Source organism: Strigops habroptila, chromosome 5, assembly GCF_004027225.2.
Source record: "Strigops habroptila isolate Jane chromosome 5, bStrHab1.2.pri, whole genome shotgun sequence".
Taxonomy (NCBI): domain Eukaryota; kingdom Metazoa; phylum Chordata; class Aves; order Psittaciformes; family Psittacidae; genus Strigops; species Strigops habroptila.
In genome coordinates, this window is record NC_044281.2 from 73980671 (window position 1) to 73999689 (window position 19019).

Sequence of the window (19019 nt, forward strand, 5' to 3'; positions counted from 1 at the left end):
TTGTGACATTGAACTAAAGGACCTTCAGGCACACACTGAAGAGAACAAGGCTTTACAGCCTGGCTCACTGGCTTTGCTTAGGAAATATCTGTAGTGAACACAACAAGGCTATTGGACCCTTCTTACCTCTCAGCATACATTCCTCGAATGGATCATTCAACAGACCCCAGAGACTTTCTACCTTTTATTTCGTAGCCAGGAATGCTATTGAAACCATTCGCACAAAAGAAACTTGCTGAAAACTGGTTGTGGATCATAGAGCAGGCTTTCTCTGACTTCACTTGTGGAAATGAAATCACCACAGTCAGGAAGGGTCAGAGGAATAAAAGGCTTTGAACATGTTCCACCAGAAAACGTGAAGATTCAGATCAAACAGAGCAGATGTGGCTGTGGACTGACACAGCCGCAAATCCTCCCCAGAGAATGTCTGAGAACACTTTTCTCAGCTGGACCTTTATGTGTTTCTTTCCTTTCCTCTCTGTAGCTGCAAATTCCTACATCCCAAAAGGGAACAGAAATTTCTCAGCTGCCCTTAAGCTCCTCCCATGATGCAATCAAAGCAAAAAACCCAACAACAACCACTTGTTTCATGGAAATGTTACAAGGATTAAGCTGGAAAAATCTGGCTGTTGTTGAGAAACACTTTATTCCCCCCTTCCACTCTACCATTTCACCACTGTCTAAGTGGGGACACACGTAACATGTTGCTGCAGTTGCTATGGATAACAATTGTTTTCATTACAACATAGGGAACAGTACTAAGCATTGGAGGTACTGTTAGGGGTGTCTCTGTTACCTTTGGCTTTTGACAGACATACTTTAAGTTTTAAGAGTTTTAAGAGTTCAATTCTCCCTGTTGCAGGAAAACAAGTGTTAGAGGCAGTTACAGCTTCTTCCCACCTAGCAGGGCCTCTTGGCTGCTCTTCACCCTGCATCTTTTATAACCACTTTCAGCAAACAAGAAATTCTCAGCCCTTGGTCCATCTCCTCAGTCTCACCTCTTAGTGTCACTGCTAAAAGCCTTTTCAGCAAAGGAAAACTCACTTGTATTTCTCACTTCAGTGAATTATAAATGGAGCTAGACACCTTAAGAAGATAGTTTCAGCCACACCCTGCTAACAACTTTCTTAGGTGCTCCTAACCCTGGAGTACAGGAGCAGTTGTCAGATGCACTGTCAAGTTGTAGCACCTTGTTCTTCATTTACACACTGTGCTTCTGCTCCATTACCATCCCATAACACAGCCATGAGCCAGATAAGACACCCTTTAAAACTAGTTTCCTATTTTCTGTAATTCTTCCTGCATACATCAATTGTACCTTTCATCTACTGCAAAGCTCCACACTGCCTGGGCTGGACACCATCCTACCAGCCCTTGCCTAAGCACTCAACATTCCTCTCCTGCGGAGCTTACTCCAAGCAGATCTAAAACTGTGTCTTCTCTCTTCATTTATGACATACCCTTGAAAACAGTGCATGAAAAAGATGACTTCTACATCTACTCTCCCCCTTCCTGCCTCTCTTTGCCCTATTTCTTGTTTTGAATTACACAGGCTGTTTCCATCGCAGATGGCTCTTTCCTATTCTGCTGCTTCCCATATGGTCCGGAATCCTTCACAGCTTTGCACTTTCCCCTAAAGACAATTGCATTGCATTTAAAAACATTTGTGCTGCTTGCCTTAACAAACACACACTAAAGATTCCTTGATAGAAGCTGTTCCTTTGGCATACTTTAAGTTGCTATGGTTGGCTCCTCTCCTAAGGGAACTAGAATAGCTCCTGACTGAATATCTGTGACAGGGTATGGCTTTTATTAGATTATACATTACACCTTCATTAGCAGTCGAGAATCTCTGACCCTGTGCACCACTGTGACTTTGTACCTTAAAAAGGTGGAAAGAAACACACTGCAGATCAAGTAGTCTACTGATGTAACTGCAATGGGGTATAAATTCCAGCTTAGGTGAGAGCTGATCAGAGCACAGGTAAAACAGGAATAGCAGCTATCCTTGATGTAGCCCTTAACCTTCAGTGGAGATGTCATATGAGCATTTCTTGCACACATTATTGGAAGAAAACAGGTAAAGAAATGAGAGGAAACACCCTTTAATATGAATGCATTAATTTTGAGGTATTTCCTTCCATCACGATAGTTCTGTGACACTTGTTGTACCCTCCCAGCAACAAAACAAGTTAAGCTGCCTTACTTCTTCTACAAACAGATCTGGAACACTCTTTATGTGACTGGTCTTGTTCTTGGAGGATTCAATTAGAGCTTTTCATAATGCCACCTTTGTGCAGGGAAATTTAAGGCTAATTTCTATAAAGAACTAATCTTTTTTCTTTTCTTATGGTGCATGGCCTTTTCCCACATTTTCTGACAGTAGAAGAGTCATTGTTTTTTTCTTTCCCCTTCCACCTGAATGGATTTAACAGTAGTAAATATATCAATATGGGATGCCTGCGCCAGATGCAGAAAGTCTATGAAGTGTATGAAAAAAAACCAATAGAAGTTCAGTCAATATAAATTCATGCATGTCGTTAAAGGAGCCAAAGGAAAGAACCGGATCACAAAGCATCTAAAGGATCTGCGAGACCTTCCCAGTATTTCCCACTTTATCCCAGAGCTCTTATTTTTACAGTTTTGTTCTTCATTCCATGCATTTATCTTGAATGCAAAAGTTCTTCTCCAACTTCACTGGCAGACTGGCAGAGGTAACACCTTCATGCTCATCCTATTAGCTTCACTGTGAATTTCAAGTCTCAATTATCATATCACCCATGCATATGCCCCGAATTGATTAACGTGTTCTTTTAATATGAGATTGCAAAGCTGAAGATGTTCATCTGCCTTTACCTCAGTCTGTCATGTCATCATGCATGGCACATAATCTAAATAAATAACTTCTTGCAAGAAGTTACGTGAGAGCCAGTCACATCATCCAGGTGCTGCTACAATGTGATGGCTCCGGCGTTCTCAAATCCAGATGTTCAGAATCATGCTCTATAAGAACTTACAAGTGCAGGCAACCAGATCAATACTGATCCCTAGAACATCTGGCCAAACTGGATGCACTATTGTTTAACAAAGGCATCGTCAGCATTATTTACAGTACCTGCCTTAGTTTTTTGATAGAGTTCATAATGCAAGGTGGTGGTAATAGCTGCAGAAGAATGAATATGTTTTCACTTGATGACATTTAACACTATAGCTTAAGCAAATTCTCTATATTTCAGAAGCTACTTTAAGTGAAGCATGTTTATAACAACTAATAGAAGATTAGGATGTAATTCTACTTTGCAATAGCAAGGTATTTGGCTTTCTCAGTGCATCACTTGCTACTCGGACTACCTGCTTCATCCACTGCAAGATTTTACAGTTGTTCAGGACTTGGAACCAGGGTTCACTGAATACAAGCTTTCTATGGATTTCAATAATGTTCAGTGGCCATGTGTATGACAAATAAAGCACCTCAGTGTTACAGCATTCATTGGGCTTGTCTGCTAATTTAACTGTACCCTTCTTGTTACAGGTGTTTCCTTCAGGTGAATGCATTCATTATTTCTCTCCTAAAAAATCTACACTATGTATGCATCAAGGCAAAACTAGTGAACAGGTTTAGCTCAAACTCACACAAACACACACATTAATAGGTTACAACTAATTTTTCTTCCCTTTCTAGACACAAAGGCCAGAGAGGAGAATGAATTTTCAACACATGTTCATCGAAGGCACACAGTTAACAAACTTTACAAGACTACTCATGCAAAGCCTCCAGCAAGAGTAAGTTAAGTGGAAAGCAGAAGAAAATAAAGTGGGAAGTCCCAAAAATAGTGAATTCAACAGCAAACTTCTCAGAGAATTCACAGGCTTTCACTCAGTAATTTTCAACCTTCAGTTTTCACGTAGATTCAAGCCTTTGGCCCACCTTTGTAGCAATAGTGACAGTATCTTTGTGTCTACTCTGCAGAAGAACACTTGAAGCCAAAAGCTGCCTTGAATTACACTTTGTATAATCAGCATGTAAATCTAACCAGAATTTAATCCTGACCAAATTTACACAGGAGGATATTCATCTGACCTTGAGCTATTTGTATCCTACACAGCCTACAAAACAAGAAAGAGAGCATACCTTTATTTTGGCATGGGATTCTCCTCTTTTGCCTTGCATATTTCTCTAAAACATTGGATAGAATTTGCATTTTTCTAATCCTAAGGCTCCCGGATTTCAACACTGGAAACATACACCCGTGCATGCTAAGCTGAATGCAAGAAGCACTACACTGGCCTAAGAGATGAGTGAAATGGTCCCACAGTTTGCTCTTACCAGGCTCCAACATTTGATTCCATAAAGCCTAGGACTGCAGAGATATTGCTCTCCTTAGCAGCCCTCGTAACACATCTTTATAGCTGTATTTTATACATAGTTCTGGAGCTAACTGAGAGACCATTGTTCAAGAGTGGTTAATGCATTTCAACATCCTAACTGAAGTGAATGAAGTACAGTGCAGGACAAAAGGTAGAGGGCTTGCATTAACTCCCACTAAATCACAACACTGGATTCAACCATACAACACTATCCTGCAGACTGCATCTAACACAAACATCCTGCCCCGCCTGCTGATATGACTATGTCTGTTTTGCAAATAGATATGTGAAGGCAGCACAAGCAGACACAATGGAAATCCAGTGGCATGGACTCTCTCAGCCTGTCTGCCTACTGCTAGCCTGTCCTAAGACCATACCAGCACATTCTTACTTTATGAGGTGAAAGCTACCTCAGGTGTACATGCATGCACTACAGCCACACGTCCCCCACAGCAGACACAAGTAATAAAGAAGAACAAATGGAAGTGGGTGGTGTTTGTAGGTGAAAAGCAAACTCAAGGATGTCTGAAAGTGGAAAGGTAGTCCAGGGACAGGGAGGACATCCCAACTCAGACGTGGATGTACCCCACATTAGAGAGAGGCAAATGCTCTTGGACAGCACACAGAGCATGTCCAAACCTGGAATTTTGTAAGTATTTTCTTTACTAAACTATTCATGTGTAGCTGCTCCATACATATAAAAAAGGAACTGATTTAACTGATGCTTTTTTTTTCCTCTAGAAAGCATGAACCATTGTTCATGAAAAACTATTTCTTTTTAATCATTGCTTTAAAGTCAAATGCTTTTCACCATTTTCGTTTGCTTCATATTTGCACTGCAGTGATTTATCTTAGAGGAGGAACTTGTGGAAGAACAATACTACAGCTCCCAAAAGCTCACTGAAACCTAAAAAAATCTAATTTTAAGTATTTCATTAAACAAAATAAAAAGTGTGAGAATTAACACACAACACTGCACCACAGGATGCAAAACACAGCGCCAGTGCCCATGGTGGCAAGTGATAGCAGAAAGCTGTGTGGCAGAAGTAGGAGCAAGCACAGCAAATGACAGTAATGAAGTATCTTCCCGGTAAAGAAGACTGTTATCAACACTATGAAAACACAACAGCCAACCTCTGCAGAGCGTGGCCTGCGCAGAACCAGACTCTTTGGATAAAAGAACTCAGATGAGGAATGCTGTCATGAAACACAAAAGGGAAAACATGAGTGAAAACGAAAGCAGTTTCCCCAGTTCAGTGGTTAAGCTCTTTTTTTCAATCAAGTTACTAATATCTACTTGCTAGATAATAATCCGTGTGTTGTAATATCTATGTTACTTACTGATCCCTGCAGAATCACGTCAGCCAGATAGTTATAAAACAACTCCTAAGCAACACGTATGTTTGTAACATACATATGGTTGCTTTATTTTCTGCTTGTTTTGGCTTTGTAATCTTCCACAAATATCCAATGGGGGGGAAGATCTAAAGCAACCATTGTTCCAGATCTTTACCACGTAGAATGCTGATTAGTTTATATCACTACTCAGTTATTGAGAGAAAACAGAGCTTGCTGAAAACTTCTGAAGTTACTTCAGTGATAAAAGAGCTTTTTGTTTTGTTTTGCTCTACAGGGAAAGGAAACACAGCAGAACAAACAGGCCAAGTCACTGGCTTTTTGCAGAACCACCAGAAAATCTAGGCCTGCCCCTGAAAGTGGCTATATCATGGATTTATAAACTCACAAACCATATTCCAATTCTCAGGTCAGGTCTAAATGTATGCCCTAAGAAACTGAACGTCAAAGTACAGTTCATAATTTAGAGGCGACATGTTCAAATAGCACACAGTTCCCCCAGCTTCATTTGTTTCTGTACCTACCTGTTTGCTACTGCCTTCATCTGATGGCAGCATGGAATGTGACAGACATCAAAACGAATTCAAATTGATTTTAAAATAAGGTGTCTGACTTTGCACCAGAGTAGATAGAGACTGTGATGTGCAGTTGAAGGTAAAAATTCTCCATCTCTCCAGCTAGTTTCATTATAGTGCACTTGTCAGTGCCTTTAAAAGGCATATTCAACCTTTGCATAGCAGCTCTCACCCAGGAACAAGGTGACCTTGGGTAGTTGTGCAATAACATGTCTCATATGTTCCCTTAATATGCATTCTTTGCTTCATTCTTATGCAAGAACTCAGTTAGGCAGAGTCTTGCAGGTGGATGAATTCATTTACATCATTCACTTCAATTCAGATTAGCTGAGGGGGAAGAAGACTGACATGCTGGAATGTGTGACGGACAAAAGGAAAATATTTGAACAGGACTTTGGCCATTTCCATGGGGAATGGGAATAAGCCAAATGACTTATAAGATCAGCTGGAGAAGGTTCAGAATGGCCACAGCATGGTCAGGAGTGCTTTGGTAAGACTCTTGGGTCCAAGTGAAAGGGAGGTATTGTACCCCAACTCACTACAGAGCACCAGCATTCTGATACGTAAGTAGGGCCAAAACACAGTTCAAATTGTTAAAGGAGGAAGAAAATCCAGCCTGGCACAATTTTCCATTTTCTTATGGAAAGTTAGGACAGAACAATGTGTAAATGCTGGATGGTACCTAAAGCAACATTTGGCCATGTTAGATCACATGCCCATCCAGGTCCAATTATACTTCTGCATTATCAGGACAGCCCACACTAAAAAGATCTCTGCTTAACAAGAATTTATCTGCATGTTGCCATGATCACAGTGAACTCTCTGCAGGGGGTGTTTTACAGACCAGTGCACCTGAACAAATTCTGAAGGACGTGGCTTCCTGTCAATGAGCCACACATAGAACACAACCCACAGGATATCCTAAGGTACATGACAGTGCCTCTTAGTTTCCTTGTCTGAAAGACATTTTATTCATATGCAATCTCTAATATTCAGAAAAATTAGCAAAGTTCAAAGGACCAACCGAGACATCAGAAAGAGTAAACTGATTTAGTGAGTATGGGCTTAGAATTGCCTGCTGCACGCAAAAAGCCAGGCTCCAGCATTTATCAGTGCAGCATCATTGCTATCAAGGATTTGACACAGAAAGTTTGTCTGGGTACGCTGAGGTGACTCTACAGGTAACTGCAGATCTTCCTGGCATTCAAATTAGGATCATTTTAGGGTGAGGTTTACTTGGATGAAAAAGCAAGAAGAGTCCACACTGTCTAACTGCTGTAAATAACCATGCAGAATGGGGGATGAACTATAGAGCAATTATAGAGATGTGCAAAGATACTAAATATATCGTAGCACTTGCCCTGTTCACATTTTCTCCTTGTCTTTCTCAGCGTGAGATACAAAATGAAATGTCTTAGAGACTTTGTCATGTCTGTATGTCAGTAAATGTCACTATCTTTAAGGCAGTGGGCTGAGACAGGTATGGGGAGGTGGTGAGGCTAAAAATCAGAGCAACACCTGAAGTGCCTCCACTATTTATTCTGCCAGTGGTGACAGCTATGTGGAAAAACGACCACCACGGAAAATGTCCCTCTTTTAAAAACAACATTCAGTTATTGTGTGTGCAAAGTATCTAGTGTGTCTTTGCTACGAATTCAGCTTACCCGTAGCTTCTCTTCAGTCTTGGTGGATTGCTTACAGTCGGGATGCCAGACAGTGGAACCTGAGGGAGGAAAACCAAACATCTTTAGTCAGAACAGAGCACATAACCTATGGTCATGATGAGTTGGTTATGGAAGAGAATCCCTTCATCACCATCAGATGGTGAATCTGTATGAACTATGCAAGTCATTCAAATTCAATTCTAGCTCATGAGAAATACAAGTGAAACAAAATCTATTCAAATCATCAGCCCATCTACGGCAGAGGCTGTCAAAGCACTTTGCACACATTCTTAATTAAATCTCAAACAGCCTCAAGCAGCAAGCACCAGCTAGAGGAACTGAAAGACAGAGGGTTCCTCTGTGCAGGAGGGTAAGAGCAAAAGAACTGGGCCATGGTTACCTGATCTGTTCTCCCCTTACATGTGGCACCACATGTGAAAAGGAAGTTCTGATTATAGGTCCATTAATAGTGGGAAAGTCCTATGACTTCCTTGAGCAATAGGTGTCATAGTTACTGTAAAATATTACTCAGATCACCTCTTCCTTGCAATTATGCAAAATGCAACAGGAAAGGCAAAACCAGAAAATTCACAGTGCAGGAGAGTCAGGGCTGTGTCTCACGCACTGCACTAAACTAGAGAGGCCAGTGGTGAAGCACCACCATGTGAAAGAGCCTCTCCATACATCACAGTGTACCATACTTGCCATTGGCACACATGTCATTGTACTCCAGTGTCAGTGGCATGTGTTGCTCTGGCATTTCCATACGGCATATTCCAGCAACACATTCTACTATAAAAGGCAAGGTCTCTGCTGTTTGGGCCCCAAAACCTGGGATTCTCCCTGATGCTGTAAAAATGGAAATATCTGGCTGACCTCAAGGTCTGAACAGTGTCACAGGCAAGGAGCACTTCCATCCCATTTCAGTTCTACTTTGGAGCGGAGTATGAACCGTGGTCACTGCTGGGAAGCTGCTGGCAGGTATTAGCCAAGCTGAAACAGAGCAGCTCACTTTCTGCAGTGAAATTCAAACCTCATTGCAGTCACCACAAAGCCAAGACAGAGCCTCGTCTGTCTGCAGGGGGGAAAGTCACCTCTTCACTCTGTCCATGAAGAAACCAAACAGAGCAAAGTCCAGGTCTCCTGCTGGTGACTATTAGCTCAATTGCAGCCAGAGGAAACCCCACCCTCCAAGCCCAGGAGAGGAATGGGTCAGGGCCCCTGGAAATTTGGTTCTAACGAGCCCTTACATGGCTCGGTACAGGAGTAAAGACCAGCAGGAATGATTTCACTTCCCAGCAGCACGCAGTATAATCATCATCAGGAGACTGAGGAGAACGCTGTGACTCTGGATCAAGGGTCTGAGATGTTTGGCTTTGAGTCCGAGTGGAGGAAGAAGAAGCTGTGCATTTGGCAGGGGGAAACGATCAGACAACAGGGAGAAGTGTACCAACAGCCATCTCTGTAAACAAACACCAGCCTCAGCGCCAGGACCCCACAGAGCCTGCGAGAACAGGAGAGAAGCATGCCCTGTGCATTTGCTTAGGAGGTCAGACAGATCCAGGCACTCAGGAGGAAGGGAGTTCATGTTACAAGGCTGATGAACTAAGAAGGTTTAGGTTCAACTCTCAAATTCAGCTGTGAGCTTCCAGTCTGACCCTGAGAAAAATGATCTCTGTACCTCAGTTGTTTATTTGTTCTATTAAACTGTCCCCAGCATCAAAGAAAAAGTTGTCACTGCATTTTGGGGGCAGTATTTAGCACAAACTGGCACAATTTTAGGGACAGCCCAGGAGAATGATGCAGCTATTGGAAGGGGACAAGAAATGAAAGAGAGCCTGGATGCCATTTTCATGGTGCAACTTAGCTAATGGTTGTGAGTTTTCTTTCACAAAATGCTAAGAAGTGTGAAATATGTGAAATTTAAAACCCCAAATCAGTTAGAGCAGGCTTAAGAAGTTAAATTTGTCATGATCTTGAACTCTGAGCCACCTACAACTTGTAGATTTTATTCATCCAAACACGACACCATGTTTCTAAATGCTTGGAACAGTGCACATTCTCAAGCTGCATCTCCCCTCTTTTTCCTACCAGAAATAGTTCAGCAAATTGTGGCTATTCCCATTCTCAGCATATGTTTGTTTGCTCACTTGGCAGACACCAATCAACATGTTCATTTATTCAGCTTTCTACTTTGCACATGCCATTTTTTCAACATACAGCTCTCTAAAAATCAGTAACTTTAACACACTAAATAAGGCTGAAAGCCTCTGTGAGAATCAAGTGAAGTATCCCTCTAAATGCTGAGCAACATCCCAGCTCAGCAACAGTCTTCTGGGGCAGTCCATAGAGTAATAGATTACTGAGAAGACAATGGGCAAGTTTCTGACGGTGCTTCTTTATCATTGTCCTGTGCTGGAGCAAGGCAAAGCCAGAGTGCTCCTACTAGCATTATTCAAACTATCCTTAACATAGAAAGCCCCAAAATAGCTTGGTTTTCCATGTTCTTCTTTTGCAGGTTTCCCATACATTTCTAACAAAAGTAGCTACTACAAACCTGGCAGGCTCCTCTATTACACAAAGCAATGCAAACACAGTGCTTTCAGGTGCTGTGGAGAGGACAATTAGTAGTGAGATGAAAGCTGCCTATTTTCCTGTATTTTATCAATAGTGTGATTTTGGTTCTAGCTTTAGTGTTGTATTTTTACTTCAGAGAAATGCTTGGAATGCTGTTATTCTGCGCCCTAGGGTAAACTATTTGAGTGGAGTCAGGATATACATATCAGCTGAGAGGAAAGGCTTTTAGGTCCCTTACACTCCCAAGCATGCTGAATTCAGCAAGGAAAGCTTTGGCAGGACAGTCTGAAGCACACTCAGCAATAACATTACTTAGTCAGAAAACAGCTTGTGAACAACAAAGCAATGCAACTTGGGCTGCTCCTCCTCTGAGACAGAGTGAGCATGAAGAACATTAATTCACATCCACAGGAAGGGAGATACAGCCAAGAGAACTATGGCTGATCAAGGAGCCAGGCGTCTCTCCTCTTTCGTATCACCTGACCTTGGCCAGGACAAAGTAAAGAGGGGAGATTCAGGCTGGATGTGAGGAAAAAACTTTTTACCACGAGGGTAGTAAGATACTGGCACAGGTTGCACACAGAGGTGGTGGATGTGCCATTCCTAGAGACATTCAAGGCCAGGCTGGATGTGACGCTGGGCAACTTGATCTGGTTGAAGATGTCCCTGCTCATTGCAGGGGGTTGGACTAGATTACCTTTGAAGGTCCCTTCCAACCCAAACTATTCTATAATTCATTAAAATCCAGCCTAGTTTAAGTAGAAGCAATGCCTTCTGTCATCTTTGGAGCTGCAGAAATTTAAGCCTCAGCCTGCCCAGCCAACATGAACTCCCACTCTCTGATAGACTGTGCAAATAGCACAGTGTGGAGTGAGGTCCAGAAGAGCTCAGAAACTGAGCAGCAGAACTCAGGGGAAACCCTCTCACTTTGTGTGGTATCTCTTATACCAGTCCGTGTGCTAAGCTATCTGTGAAATGCCAAACTCAGAGGCAGCCTAATAAATCTCATTTTTGTTACACAGCTTTTGAAGACGCAGTCTGCCTCAGCTAGGGTGTAGAGTCACTGCAAAACCACTGTTATGATCACCATTTAATGAGAATGTAAGATCTGCCATACTGCTTCACTTTGGAGGTTTACCTAGTCCATTATCCTGCCCTCAAGAGAGGCCCACAGCAACTGTTTGGGGCAAACGCCTGCAAAGGGGTTTCAAGTGAAAACATACGAGAACGCTATTAAAGCCATAGACCTCCTTGCCCATATTACATGGGGATGGTTTATGAACTCCTGAAGTCTGTGACAGAAAAGTTATCAAGTCTGATTTTCTAGTTTTGGAATGGAGACATCCTTACCTTGCAGATACATTTCTTCTCCTTCTGTGAACATCTGGTTGCACCTGCTGCATCGTGCACAGCTTGGATGATAATGCTTGTCGCCTGCCTAAACAAAAATGAAAGAGGGGAATGAGGGACAAATGCATTGCACTCATTATTTGTGACAGATCACTGTCATTTTTCTTCTAGTTCACCTGTTCTGATAAAACATTGCCCTCATGATGTGACAACAGCAATGAGAATGTAAGATCTGCCATACTGCTTCACTTTGGAGGTTTACCTAGTCCATTATCCTGCCCCCAAGAGAGGCCCACAGCAACTATTTGGGGCAAAAGCCTGCAAGAAACAGGACAACACAGGACAGCCTTTCTTCTTCACACCTTCCCATTTAAGTATAGTCATTTAAAGACATCCTGGCTAGAGGCTGCAACAGTCTTTCTATTCCCCATGATTTGCCCAACACCTTTTTTAATCATCTATCTAACAGTCCAAGGCAACGAATGCCACACTGCAGTTATTTGTATGAACCTGCTGCCTCCTCATTTTGTCAAACATGTATTTTCTCAATTGCTCCACTGTTATGGATGAATTTAGACAATGAACAACAGTTTTCAACCTGACCTTTAATTCCTCGGCCTTCTTCCCAACACTGGTTACGTGGGCATTAATGAGAGAGCTTTCTAGAGCCATTTCCGGGACCATTAACTTCAGAAGCTACACTAGCACAGACAGCTTGAGCTGAATTGGATCTATTGGTGTATAGGTGCTAAATACCCTAGATCCTCTTACCCAAATCCACTGAGCCATTCATTCTCTTAAATACATTGATACAGATAATAAACAAATCTGATTAGATTTCAGAAAAATCAATCCATGGATATTAATGTGGTTTCTTCACCTTACAAGACAAAAGCAACCAATGTATTAACTTCCTTGCATCAGAAACTAAGCATGAAGTTCTTCAGCAGAGTGGGGCCCACCAAGCCACTTGTCACAAGTGATTTCAGACTTATTTGATTTAAAGAAGATGGCAAACTTGATGTCCTGGGAACTGCTCCCGGTTAATGAGATACAAAAAATTCCAAGAAGCCTGAATCACTGCCAGGATCACTGAAAGGATCTTCTCCAAACAGGAAGACAGTAATTGAAAAATAGATATGAAATAATAAACCAGGAATATTTCCTGGGCTCTGCCTGCCTCACCCAACTAAAGAATATCTCTGCAGCAGAACTGTGCTACTGCCTAACAGAGCTCAAAGTTTCAGTAGACACATTGATTTTCCTGAAATAAAATTCATAGCTTCCCAAAAGGTATTCAGTAGGGTAGCTAAGTAGCTGCACAGTTGGAACTGGAGAGAATATGGGGCCTGTTATATTATGATTAACCAACCTGAGATATCCCATCTGAGATGGGTTTGTGTCCTGTGAAATGTTTACCAAGTTTGCAGACAGAAAGGACTGAGACCCTTGTGCATAAGTATGTAGTTTTAGGAAGGGTAGTTAGGTTCACAGCAGAGATTTCTGTATTATGAGAAGAGCACGGCATGTGGACAAAGAAAATCACCCATTCACATCAGTATAGTTTCAGCTTCTGTTCTTCCAGTCTGGCCTTTGAGGTGTGGTGGTTTTGGTTTGGGTTTTCTGGAGGTTTTTTGTTTTGTGCTTTTTTTTTGTTTAAGAATAAGAAAGCCGTATCACAGCTATGTTTTCATTAAAAGCTGCATTTCACTGTCACAAGCAAAAGGGGCAAATCCTTTGGGTTTTCCATAGCTACTCTGGCAGTCCTACCCCAGGCTTCCAAGTTTTCTGTTCCTTGTTTTGCAGTTAATTCACAATAACTTTAGTCAGTCACTTCTGCTAGCTCGATCCATACTTTGTCCTAAAAGGGTCTGTATCCCATCCAATGCTAGTATTAATGAGTCTCTCAGTTGTTGTGAGCATCTGATAAACATTTCACTTATTTGTCTCCTCATCTCAAAGCTTTTCTTGAGGATCCTTTAGAAAAGGGCCCCTGGATTCAAGTACTCATCTGTTAATTGCTATAAGCAGTATATATGCTTCTAAAAGCCAGGCTATTTATATGAGAAACAAATAGAGACTTCATCACAATACCCTGGGTTGGTTCAGCTAGAAGTGCTAAACCCAAACCAATATTGAACATTATTACTCTTACTTTGCATACAAATTACTAAATGGACTAGAATGAATTGACAGCAATTTCTTGTCAAATGAAATATTAAACCTACACGTTTCTGTCACTGCCTATAAATTCTCAGTTAAATCAACTGGTGTGTGTGTTGGCAGGAGAAGCAAAGAAGATCAGTTATCAATTTATAACCATAAACAATCTCTTCTGACTTTCCTATTTACCTTCTACCCACACTGACAAATCTAAAATAGGTTCTCAGATTAAATCCCATTTGAACATAATAGACAGAAATATTTAGATAAAAAAAGTAGCGGTATACAGGCATTTATGAAACACTTCCAGAGCCTTAGAGTTGCAGAATGATGGAACAGTGGCCAAAGGTGTATTATAAGTGTCATTATAAATGTAAATATATGGATGTTAAATTTGAGTAGCTTTCCGTGGTTCTGCACTCTCACTGATTTGGGGTTGACCAGTGATATAGAATCATAGAATCAACAAGGTTGGAAAAGAACTTTAAGATCATCGAGCCCAACCGTAACCCCAGGACTGCCAAGCCCACCACTACCCCATGTCACTGAGGGCAAACTGATTCCCCCTCATGGCTGCCCCTCATGATCTCCAGTCACAGCCAGCCCTCATCTGCCCCCTCACAGTAGCCCACACTATAGAGCTGCCCCTTCACTCCTCATGGCCACCCCTCACAGATCATGGCTGCCCCTGACTTCACGATCTCCCCTCACAACCACCCCAGCACTGCCCTTATGCTCTCCCCTCACGGCTGCCCCTGCTCTCCTCTCATGATCTCCTCTTACTCCGCATGGCCACGCCTCTCGTCCCGCCATGACTGCCCCACCTCTCCCCTCATGATCTTCCCTCATGGCTGCTCCTGCTCTCCCCTCACCCCTCATGTCCACCCCTCCTGTCTCCTCACGATCTCCCCTCAGCCCTCACAGCCACCCCTCCTGTCCCTCCATGGCCGCCGCACCTCTCCCCCCATGATCTTCCCTCATGGCCTCTCCTGCTCTCCCCTCATATTCTCCCTTTACCCCTCATGGCCACCCCTCCTATCCCCTCACAATCTCCTCTCATGGCCACCCCTCCTGCCAACTCATGATCTCCCCTCACAACTGCCCCACCACTCCCCTCATGGCCGCCCCTCCTGTCCTCTCACAATCTTCCCTCATGACCACCCCACACCTCCCCTCATAATCTTCCTTCATGGCCACCCCTCCTGTCCCCTCACAATCATCTCCCCTCATCCCTCACAGCCACCTCTGCTCTCCCCTCATGACAAGCATGAATTCTTGGATCCTGTATGGAATAACCCTATGTAAATATACGGAGCTGGCACTGACTGGCAAGGAAGCAGCTTTGCTGCAAAAGACCAGAGAGTTCTGGTGAGCCGAAGCAGGAAACAGGAGTCAGCTGTATGCCCCTGTGGCACGGAAGAATGACTGCACATGGGCTGTATTAGCAAGTGTAGCCAGTGGGCTTATGGAATTCACCATTTCTCTAATGCTAGATATAGCATTTCTGACAACATTTCTAGAATACTGTGCCCAGTCTCGAACAAGACCATAAGAGGAGTGCCACAGAAACTAGACTGAGTCCAACAGTTTCATCTGATCAGCTTCACTGCGTCACTTAATGATTACGAGAAAGAACTGAAGGAGAAAGGAGGTGGAGAGTGAAATCTGTATCCAAGTGTTCTATTTATTTTCTATATACTACTAAATATAGATACTATGCAGAATATGTGCATTATATGCATATTCATGTAAAAGAAAGAGTTTTAATATTATTTGAGGTATTTTAAGTTTCTGTTCTGGTAATTTCAAGACTTATACTGGAATCAAGTCTTCAGTAACACTGAGCTTCAGTTTCCCAATCTACAATGAAGGTTAAATAACATTTTATGTCCTTCATAAAATACATTGGAGAAACACAACCAAGGAAAACCATCACAGAAATGTATTCTCATGACCAATCCTGAGAATAAAACCATATTATCACCTCTCCTCTAAGGCTGAGGAATGACAGTTGGAGGCTCGATAGCCAACATTCATGGATGATGGGCTACATAGGGGAGCTGGATGCGTACATTTTGCAGAGGACGTTGCCCAAATAACATAAGCAAAACTACAAGCTCTATTACATATTATAACAATACCAAGACCTATAATAATAGTTTATAATGAGACACCCAATTTTTCATAGGTCATCTTTCCAGACTCAGCAGCTATCAATTTTCAGCCTTCCTCCAGCATACTATTCTCTTGAATGGCTTCAGCTTGGCTATACAAATTCTCCTTAGCTGATCAAACCAGTCTGCAATGCCATTTTAAAAGCCCTTGTGCACTGTTCACAGAGGGCTTTGAAGGTTCCCTCTGATAGGGATAATAACCCCATGCAATTGTCCAGAATGAGAAAGGTTGTAGAACACAGTCACTGCATTACGCACTGCATACATCAGGCTTTAAGAGACCTCTTGCAGTTTAAAAGGTAAACTAAAAGGCTGGGAAGTGGGGAGGTATTTGAAGCACCAGTTAAACTCAATGCACTGAGCTCCCGTACAAGTCCTTCTCACACCAATGATGCTTCAACCTGTTCACAATGTGCACAATGTTCATTTGCCTTCACTTTACTAAGATGCCCCTAGGGACCTCCTGAAGCCAAAACTGAACTGTTACCCCTAGATGTCAAGGAAGGTAATGGTGGGTATTACAAGAATTATTCCAACCCCAGGGCTACAAATACAGCTGCATGAAAGCTGATATGACGTGCCCCAGAAACCCAGCATAAAAATTACCTGCACTGAGCACACATACAGCTTTAACCCCATGGTAATAGTACTTCAAAAGCCAAGGACTGTCCATCCCCTCTGTCCTCACTTCCCACAAGACTAACTTTTATTCTCTGAGTGCTTGTAGAGCTTTAGGCTGATTAAATAAATGTTTTCCTCTTTAGTGAACATGAAGAGCTTAAGATTTCCTATTACTCATGCCTTCAGTTCTGTCCTTCCTTCCAGAACAACAGTGAACAAGAGCCAGGGAGAACAATAACAAGAATCCCGCTAGGAGAGCTCACATGCCAGTGGGTCTGGTAGAGGAAGAACTAATTACCAACAGACATTTTCTGCTGGCCAAAGGACACAATTAAGTGCATAGTTGTTGCATTACGTTTGCACAGCTGCACTTACTCTCCATTCAAAGATATCTCAGCAGTCACCTGACAAACAGTTATTAAACATATAAAAAGCTTTGCTTTTCTAACACTAAATACCATGAAGCCTGCTATATAGTTGAAAGAGTACACTTAAGACTAAAAGCTCCCTCCCCTTATGTATTTAATTTTTATGAACAGGTATAATAGGCCCATTTGACAGACAAACCTAATCAAATATTTAGTTCTACCATGACTGAGGAGAATGACCTGATTTCTTAACTCCCTTAAGGACTAAAGAGCAGCACAAAGAGTAACTCGGACTCAACATGTAAACCCCGTAAGGAATGTCGTGCATTGTAAAAGAGGAACTGTGGCAGTAGCCTACCATTTTCCAGTGAAGCTTTATTTTAATTACTTGCAGAGGTCACAGAACCTTCAACCCTGTTTGATGTCTGGTATAACATCAAATTCCATTGTTTCCTTCTCTGCAGGCTTCTGTGATCTCACGAGTGGCTAGAACAGCATAAACAGTATGAAGACCAAAATTTGCCTCTCATAACATCCTGACCCAAACTGTCCACTCATTTTTCCCAGGCTCTTGTTTGTTTAGCAAGTCACTACAAATATCTGTGCTCAGACATTAAAATAAAAGTGCAGCTCCTTTGCTTTCACAGGACTTCAGGATCTACCACAGTTTTCTCTGTTACTACCAAAGGAAGGAAGGTCTCATACAATTTAAACGTTGAACAAATTCTAGACTGATAAATCCTTGTTTGACATATATCTTTAAAACCAGGACCTCCTAAATGTGTTTTTAACACTACTGTCACACCATCTCAACAGAAATAGCTCTAAGCACAGGCTCTGCCTCAGTTCAACCCGAGACAGGACAGAGCAGCAGGAAGCAAAGCTCACACTGGCAGTTCCCAAGCTGTTGGGGCTACAAGACACAAGACAGGGGGAAAGTGGGAAATGGAGCGTGAGGCCATGACTGTAAATCTGGATGACAACATGCATGCAAAAGATGCAGAGGACCCTCTGAGCGTCCCATTGATTGCTGTGCTGTGCCTTGGGTAAGCCAAAACTGCAGCTGTTCTCCTGCTATGAACACTTGCACTGTTAATTCATGCTTGGTTTCTGATTTTTATACACAAATACTTTCCAGCATTCCAGCAGTGACTGCCAGTGTCATGGTAGTGAACCCCTTAACAGACATACTGTAATGAACTTTGTAACTTATTAGTGTTAATTCCATCACCATTCAATATCGTCATACTCATTAGTTGCTGATAATAGCATTGCAATTGTTAGCTGCTTGGAATATAATTTTTCCTCATAGCAAAGATGTGAGTAATGATTCAGACTAAATCCCTAGTTCTGCAACTGCTCTGCTGGCATGAAGAAGCAGTCCTCATGGCAGCTGAACATCAACTGGACTTACTTGAGTAGTTACTTAGTAGTTACTTGTGACTGCACTGTCAGCTTGGCTTTGAGTTCTTACTTTCCTGCAACATTCAGTGTTGAGCAAGTTGCACACACGGGTGAAATTATAACTACCAACTGTGGACTTTATGGGAGCTATTAATTCTGTCTTCATTCGGCAAATCCACCTATTGCTACACCAGGACCAAAGTTAAGAACTTCAAAGCAGACAGTCAGTATAAAGAAAGTAATTGTGCTCCACTAAGAAATGTGTTCACAGTAGCCCAAAGTGGCTGGTTAGAATACTGTGCGCAGTACAGAGGACCAAAGCAATAGCAAACACAGCTTTATTGCCTACTGCCAGGATTTCAACATCTCTTAGGATCCTGGGTTACATTTATACATACA

At 42.2% G+C, this 19019-nt stretch overlaps 1 protein-coding gene across 14 annotated transcripts in view; it reads right to left on the bottom strand.

The window, feature by feature from the left end:
* ABLIM1 (actin binding LIM protein 1) overlaps positions 1–19019 on the bottom strand; it is a 225521-nt gene that overhangs the window by 43454 nt on the left and 163048 nt on the right. For all 14 annotated transcript variants that reach the window (XM_030487219.1, XM_030487231.2, XM_030487222.2 and 11 more), the window contains 2 exons: positions 11891–11978; positions 7964–8022 (listed from right to left, as the gene is read on the bottom strand). In XM_030487219.1, coding sequence (XP_030343079.1) covers positions 7964–8022; positions 11891–11978 — 147 coding nt within the window. The remainder of the gene's footprint in view (positions 1–7963; positions 8023–11890; positions 11979–19019) is intronic.